At 36.6% G+C, this 8,571-nt stretch overlaps 1 protein-coding gene across 16 annotated transcripts in view; it reads right to left on the bottom strand.

The window, feature by feature from the left end:
* Nucleotides 1–1,575: 1,575 nt before the first annotated feature.
* The window catches only part of Camk2d (calcium/calmodulin dependent protein kinase II delta), a 295,467-nt gene continuing 288,471 nt past the window's right edge, over nucleotides 1,576–8,571 (bottom strand). For 11 of the 16 annotated variants that reach the window (XM_045143310.1, XM_045143306.1, XM_045143304.1 and 8 more), the window contains 3 exons: nucleotides 6,593–6,821; nucleotides 5,304–5,399; nucleotides 1,576–3,622 (listed from right to left, as the gene is read on the bottom strand). In XM_045143310.1, coding sequence (XP_044999245.1) covers nucleotides 5,333–5,399; nucleotides 6,593–6,821 — 296 coding nt within the window. In that variant the 3' untranslated portion in view covers nucleotides 1,576–3,622; nucleotides 5,304–5,332. Of the gene's footprint in view, nucleotides 3,623–5,303; nucleotides 5,400–6,588; nucleotides 6,822–8,571 lie in introns of those variants that run through there. The other 5 variants (XM_045143318.1, XM_045143313.1, XM_045143312.1 and 2 more) reach the window with 2 other exon arrangements.

Genomic DNA, 8,571 nt, shown 5'->3' with positions numbered 1-8,571 from the left:
CAAACAAAACAGAACAGAACAAGTCTTCACTTAAAAAAAAAAAAAGACAAGAAACCACAAAATAAATAAATAAAAGGTTTGAAGTCAGGAGAATTTTTATTTAGTGAAATCAGTCAAAAAGTGCATCTTCTATGCTTATCCTTACATTATATTTATTTACATATAAGTTTAAATTTTCAGCTACTAAAAGCAAATATTCTTGAAAAACTCCCCAGAATGTACAGATGTCATCTTTCTGGGTCGATGCACACCTTACTCCATATCTCCCATCTTTTTGCTGAAACATCTGAATATCACTATGTCCTTTGTGATAATAGTAAAGCTACATAGACAGCAGCCCACTGCCTGCAAGAGTTATCGATTCCCCTGAGCAGGGAGTAGTAAGAACAGTAGGACTGTTCATACCACTGAGTAGATCATAGATAACTACTACCTTCTAAAAACTTTTTTTTAGGCAGGGTGCTATGTAACTAAACCAGGCTTAAGACTTCTTCCTGTCTTAGCCTCCCAAGTGCTGAGTGTACAGGTACATATCTCCACGTCCAGTGTAGTTAGCATTTAATATCTACCAAACACATTTTATATACATTATTTCTAATCCTTAGAATATCATAAAATTAGGATGCTTATATTCATCTTACAAATATGGAAGCTGAAATTCAGAAAGAAGATGCACTTGCTCAGAGTATCGTGACAAAGATAACAGAGCCCAAGGTTCATTCCAACACTATCATCTTACTTGAGATTTTCCGTTATAGCATGGCCCCAGTTCAACAACAATTTAGTATCAGTATCATCTGCTGCCCTGTTTTGGTTTTGGGGATACAATGATGAATATACAGTTCTTGTCCATAAAATCTTTTTACAACCATAAAACCCACAAAGGTTTATTTTCAAAACAACATTGCTGGCAGGGTCACAAAACATGCAGAAGCCTATCATGTCATGAGAGAGCAAGCAAGCCTAGTAGATTTATTGCAAGTATGCTACTCTACCCTAAAGAATCAAGCAGGAGGAAGAATACTGTGGGGAAGATAAGTAAGCACCATAATCAGACATGAGTGAAACAGTGTGTGGCTCTTGTAAGGGTGTGGGGTTGAATAGGTGGGTTGCTTGCCCTTGCAAGAAAGGTGGTGGCACTAAAGTGTTCTGCTTTCAGACTTGGGTTAACAAGCAAACCTCCAGGTTAGGGCGAGCTTCTAGAAGTGTTAGGACACTTCACTTACTTAACTTCTTTGTTTTCAGCAAAGTCTTCTGTGGACAGACCACTGTTTTGTGTACAGAGAACTTGTCATTTTCAGAACTACAGGGTGTTCCATACCAAAGGAGATCAAGGCAGGGCAGGACAGGTGCCCTTGGTAGTGACCAGAATCATGCACACAGTACCATTTCTTAAGAAATAAAGATGGAAGCTGGGTGTGGTGGCACACTCCTTTAATCCCAGCAGAGGTAGGAGGATCACCATGAGTTCAAGGCCAACCTGAGACTACAGAGTGAATTTCAGGTTAGCTTGGGCTAGAGTGAGACCCTACCTCAAAAAACAAAAAGAAATAAAAAAGAAAGATGGACACATTGTCAGCAGAAATCACAAATTTATTAACTCTTAAATATATCAATCAGTCATTTACCATTATGGCAAGAAATATATACAGTGTCCATGGTAAACTGCAGTGTTTCAAAATGATAGATGATAAATGTGTAATTCAGTCGTGGTGGAGAGAACAAATCACAATTTCCTCATGTCTTAGTGTGGAATACAAACTTGATCTACAATAATACTTCAACACCACATGCTAAGTTAAAAATATAAAAAGAAAAAAACCCATTCTACCTCTATATTTTTTAAATACATGTATGCCACATATAGCCGCTTCACGAAATGAAATTTAAAAGAGAAAATGAGGCCATTACTTCTTCACAGATCTCATTGGCAGTATAACATGGCTCAATACATTTACTGCATATATTTATTTTAAATATATATTGTTTTAAATCATGTAATAATTATCAGAAAAGCTTCAACCCATCTACCATATATCCACTAGCAACAATATCTAAGGTGATTAGCAATCAACATAGAAAGGTGAAATGAGAAAAAGGAGGAAGATTTTTTTTTCATTTTCATTTTTTTTTTTTTTTTTTTGCTTTTGCTTTAAAAATAGGCTTCTGCAGACTGTAACTATGGTGAAAACAACATTGATGGGGATTCCATGCATTACAAAGCATTTCAGGGCAGAGAAAAAGCCTCACAGGAATCAAATCAACAAAGAAGAAATGAGAAGCACAAAGAAAACTGAAACATTTCCCTTTTCTTTTTGTTTTAAACTGGAAAATCCTAGCTCCTGGGAAGAAGATAATGATACTCTGACTCAAGAGGGAAGCTAAAAAAGACCAAGTTCAAAAGGCTTATAGGAATGGAAAACATTCCTAAGTTCTCTAACATTAGGAAACCAGACAGTGAAGTGAGGCGCTTTCCACAAGGTACAAACAGTGCATTTCTACAAAGACCCGATAGCTCTCCACTTGGTCTTCTGGCAATTGCCCCAGTCAGTCCCATCCATAAAGTTAGAGCAGGGGCTGACTTGCTGTTAGTGTAAATTTCAGCAATTCTAATACTTTCAGCATAGTTAGGGTGCCTAAAGTCCAAAGTAGAGCTTGAGTAGAATTAAAACAAAAAAGTTTACTTAAATATAACTCTGTGCTTGTCTAACATAATTTTGAGGGCCCTAAAGATGACCAAAAGTACTAGTTTTAGCTCCCTCCCCCAAGACCTTGATTTTTATTTTACTTTCACTAAACAAATTTCACTAGTACTTTTTTCCACACTACCAGCCAAGGGAAGAAGTAAAAACAGAAAATAATGGAAAAACAGAAAAAGAAAGCAAACAAAAACAACAAAGGATAAATTGAAGAAGACAGAATAGAGATTGGAGAAAGAAAAAAAAAATCAGTAAACTCAACATTATGTCTATCCTAAAGCCATCAAACTGGTAAATGATGTGTTTGTCCAGTTTACAGTTTGACCCAAACAACATGGTTTCAATAATTTTTTGCTTCTACATTCATACGTGATTTTTTTCCCACATAACCATCCACTTATCCACTTTAGTTATCCAACACCAAAGTTTTCAGAGAAAAAGCATCCATTTCAATCAGGATCACACCAGGAAACTCAAGGTATATATATATATTTGTTTAAAGAAAGAAAAGCCAAAACAGATTAATGACAAAAAGTTCCAAAAAAAATTTACATTGCTCTCAGAAACTGTCACTCAGAGAACAATAATTTTAGTTGTCATTTAAATATTGGCATAAACAGAGAAACTTGATGATGAGGTTTAACTTGTAATATTGTGGAATTCTCTTATATGACCTTCCCCCATTGTTTGCCAACAGTAACTTAAGTTTGCATGAACATCTCATCTGGTGGTTGGTAGTTGGAGTGTAAACAATGTGTAGGAAGGAATATATGATCAGGTGATGTGTCACATATGCATGACATGTAGGACCTTCACAACTTCATGCACTCAGAAACATGCATGAAGAGGAGGAGAGGCCAGGCCAGGGTCACCTTCCAGGTGCCTTGGAAACAGAACGTGGAAGTGGCACTCTTGAGAATTAACTGAAAGGAGAAAGCGAAAAAGAAGTAAGTGATAGTTTTTTACAAAAAAGTTTTTTTTCCACAGATGTTACTAGGCTACAATTTTATAGCTTAGCTAAGAATTACATCAAAAACACTATGTATGAGATCACTGCTTGCGATCATTAGAAGAATAAACACACATGTTCAACAAAGACAACAGTAATATAGGCAATCCATATCTATTTGTTTATACAAAGCTAAGCTAAAAATAAAATGTCAGGGTTACTGGAATCAATCACTTTGTTATGTCTAGGTATAAATTTTATGCATTCATGTTTACTAGACAAATTTAATAAATTAATAGTATGACTTGGTTGAAAAAGACTCTAAGTTTGCCCTAAGCTGCATTCATTACACTTAGACTTCTTGAGAAATCAAACCTAAAAGTCAATTGAACAAGAAATATAGCCTTAAATGTGAAGACAGCTGGGTTGGAGAGATGGTTCAGTAGTTAAGGTGCTTGCCTGCAAACCCTAATGACCCAGGTTCAATTTCCACTACCCACCTAAAGCCAGATGGACAAACTGGTGCATATACCTGGAGTTTATTTGCAGTGGCACTATGTTCTATCTAGCACGGCCATTCTCTGTCTGTCTCTCTGTCTATCTCTCTGCTTGAAAATAAATAAAAATATTTTTTAAAAAAGTGGAAAATATTGGAAATTTGTTTGAGAAATTTAATATGTATGTTTGTATATATGTATGTATGTATGTATATATGTATGTATGTATTTGCAAGCAGAGAGAGAAACAGAAGAGAAACAGAGAAAATCCGCATGCCAGGGCCTCCAGCCACTGCAAATGCAAGTGCTACTTCTTCTTCTTTTGTGCATCAGGCTTTACATGGGTATTGGGGAATTGAACTTAGGTCATTAGGGTCTGAAGGCAAGTGCCTTAACTGCTGAGCCATCTCTCCAGCCAACACTTGATTAATTTTTGTTCAGTTCTTTAAAGCAACAGCTGATAAGACAATTTGTTGAAGTTCTGATGTGGTTCCTTCTTGGCATGGGGAAAATATCAATGGCACCATAAATACCTGTGTCCTAACCATAGCTTAAATAAGACTTTATAAACAACACAGGCGTGGATGCAATGACAGTCAACTTTCAATTATCCTCGGGAATTACCTACTTTGTGTGTTAAAGTTCAGCTTGACTTTCTCTTGTGGCCTGTCTGGTGACCAAGTACCATCATACTCAGCAAGGTGGGAAAAATTTAACATGCACATTTACCTCGCTCAGCCAGCTGCTCACAAGAATCACAACATCAAAAAAAAAAAAAAAAAAAAGTAAGTATAAATACTGAGACACTGAAGCATTCTATAGCTTCATGTAAGCAGGTCTGGATAATTGAGAGTTGTCTGAATTGAGCCAGATACAACTGACTTTTGATGTGAGAATGCTAGGATGCTAAAGCTGAAATGCTGAAAAAAAAAAGGTACTTCTTTTAAAGGTACCTTCAAAATAAGGACAATGCTATAAAACAGGTTTAAAGATTAGATTTCAAAGCTCATGCAAAACTTGCAATGGATTTTCAAAGACCTTGTCTGTGTTTTGTTGAACATAATGCAGAGCAAATGTCCTCAAAGGGAGGACACCTGGCCATGCAGCTTTTGTCATTAGCTCCAATCACCATGTGCCACAGAGTGCGATGCTACTTACAAGACCCGCATGTGAATGGCTGTCAGGCCTTAGATGTTATGCCACAAAGAGGTGCCTCCTGAGAAGTTTTCTTTCCCATTTGGAATACAGGGTGGCCTATTAAGAGAAGCCCCATTTAAACTACCTGGCATAAAAGGAAGTTTTCTTAAATAGGCTCTATCCCATGACCATGTCAGGGAACTTCAAAAACACACAGTCCTACTTCTACATAAATTATCCTATCTATATTAACTGGCAATTTGTGCTGTATTTTTTCCTAATAAGAAAAAAAAAAAAAACCAACAACAACAACAAAAAACAAAAAATAAAACAACAAAAAACCCAGAAATATTCAAAAACTTTATTATCTTCTTATTGCTTTTGTGTTTTCCTCTTGATTAAATGTTTATTGTTTTTTGGAAGGGACTTCAACATATTTTTTGTCATTCTTTGGCTGATTTTTTGTCTTTATCTGCAGAGCTGTATCCTGTTATCTAAGGTCTTGATGTAACTTTTCTTCAAGATGTTCTTCTGGCTTAGATACTCTCCTGTTTCTTCTTTCTCCCCTTACATGTCTTCAAATTCCACTCAAGTAAGATCTATAGGAAGTCTATTTTCCATGCACAGTGCATATGCAAACTGTTCTAAAGAGTTTGATGGGTTCCCTGACTCTGCAGTTAGTTATAAGCTCCATTAGATAACCCTTGTGCTCCTTGAGGACACCGCCTTTCATCTCACACTGTATCTGGCATGTGGTAGGGGCTCCTAGGATAAATGGATATTTCTGTGGTAATTGACTGAAAGTCAAACCTGACACTGAAATAGAGTGGTGAGAACACAATGTAATGCCTGATATGTTCTATGTAACTGCTGTCTCATACATTTTTCTCATGTAAGTAAGTAACTGAGCCCCAAGAATAAACAGTGAAGATTCTAACAGTACATTGGCAATGTTAGAAACTCTGTTCTATACTTCCCTCTCACATCCTTTTTCTTTGCAAATTGTGAATGGGAAGTTGCCAATATTGTGCCTCATCCCACAAATCCTCCTGATTAAACTCTGATAACTCAGGAACTTATTAGTTTCTAGCAAAAACTACCAGCCACTGTTTTATGGACACTCCAACTCACAGACAGCTGGTCTGCTTGATCTTTCCAAACAATTATAGCTCTGTCTATGAAGGCCTTTATTTCCATCAGTGTGACCAACCACTAGCATTAAATGCCAGATGCCATGCTATGAATGATGGAATAACAAGAAGCTGACCATGGGCCTATTAACAAAAACCTGGTATCTTGGAAATATTTACTTGATGGGTACTGTTGGTGACCCCGAGCGATGAAAATGAACGTTCTGCCACTTCCCATCCCGGCGGTGCCACACCCGAGTCTCTTCTGACTGCATCGTCTTTGGCATCCCACTGCCATCCATGTACTGTGTGAGCCTAATGTACGCTATGCAGGCAGCATCGTCACCCACCAGATGCACATGGGGGTTCAGGATGATGGTGTGGATGGGCTTATTGCTTTTGGACAAAGCTGAAAGAGAAGAGCAGAGAGAGAAAAAAATAAGGTGGGTGTGATGGAAAGTCAATCAAAATTAGGAATACCTTCAGTTGTGATTAATGTTATTTATTCACTGTTTAATTAATTCACTTCTTTGCATTAAGTGAAGTCTGAGCATTCATGAAGTACAAAGAATGAGAGGACAAAGTAGATCTACTTTTGACTTTGTTTTCTCTGCTTCTCTTTAGAGACAATTTGTGCTACTGTGGGAATTCTGACTGGGAGGAAAAAGCTACACAGATGCATTATCTACTTTCTCTCTCTCTCTCTCTCTCTCTCTCTCTCTCTCTCTCTCTCTCTCTCTCTCTCTGTGTGTGTGTGTGTGTGTGTGTGTCCCTTGTTATTGCATAAATAAATGCATATACAGATTTACATGGGTGGCTAGGGAATTGAACTAGAGGCTGGTAGGCTTTGCAAGCTAGTACAGTTAACCATTGAGCCACCTCCCAGTCCCAAAAGAGATGCATTTATCTCTAGCAGGATATAACAAGAAATGAGCTGTAACATGGATAGACAAGAAGAAAATTTGGCTCAGGTGCACTGAATGACCCATGGGTAGATGACATAATGTTCTGTGGTAGTGTTTTAGTGAATAACATGAGAGAGGAGAATATCTCAAGTATCAATATGGAAATCACAGTCTTCAAGTAAGACTGGCCAGAACAAGAATTTATTTTGGGGCCACTTTCTATGATTCTTCCATTCCATCATAATCCATTTGTAATTATATCATAATAATCAGTCTTTGGTGTTTGAATACTAGGAGCCCATTCATATTGACATGAGATTTAAAGACCTCATGCAAAATTCCCATTTATGATGTTTCATAGATCACTAGAACAGGTTGAAGTGTTTCAGGTATTATCCAAATATGTTTCCCATTCTCAGAAATTACCTATTCAAATTACTCAAAATGTTATAGTCAAATAAAAAGAATACACTATTATGAAGAATATATAGTCATGGAACTTAATAATGTACTTGGTTATATTGAAATAGGTTAAATATTGATTGATAAACTATTTTGTTAGAAATGAGATGGTATGGACAGAGGGTCAGAGGGAGACAGAGATGCTTTAGTCAGAGCACTGGGATAAAGAAAATATTTGTGGGTACTTTGTTCATGTGAATTACCACTTAATTGCATGTTTATTTGAAAACAGTACATGTAGGAAAAAGGAATTGATTTAACACATCTTAATGCATGTCACGGAAGACATTATTGTCAGGCTTACAGTTACAAGTGAGCTTAATTATCTCAATCATTATGACAATTACTGCTTAATTCAATAGGAACTCAGGGAAATATATTCAATTCACATTGTATAACATGAAAGCACAAACAAAAAGTGTGATGTGAGGACTAAGAGAGAGGGTAATTATTGGTTTACACAGATCTGTTTCCTCCCTCCCTCCCTCCTCCTCCTCTCTTTCTCTTGTTCTTCTTGCAGACACATTTTGTCAACTTCTCTGAAATGTGCATATTTCCCTTGAGTCCATTAAAACATGTGCAGTTTGAGTGAACATTTTTATCTGATTGCTCATCTTCATTGATACTATTTTGAAAATAAGCAGTAGATATGTGCCAGGACTCTTCGATGTTGGATATTCTGGCATGTTGTGGTTCCTTTTTTTTTTCATTCATTAACAATTTTGTAAAATTTGAAATAGTATATTTTTGAACTATCATTTGAATTATAAGATTTTTTCACTATTATTTAAT

Source organism: Jaculus jaculus, chromosome 2 (assembly GCF_020740685.1).
Source record: "Jaculus jaculus isolate mJacJac1 chromosome 2, mJacJac1.mat.Y.cur, whole genome shotgun sequence".
Lineage (NCBI taxonomy): Eukaryota > Metazoa > Chordata > Mammalia > Rodentia > Dipodidae > Jaculus > Jaculus jaculus.
The sequence above is the reverse complement of the archived record's forward strand: the minus strand, read 5'-3'. Positions and strand labels throughout refer to the sequence as shown.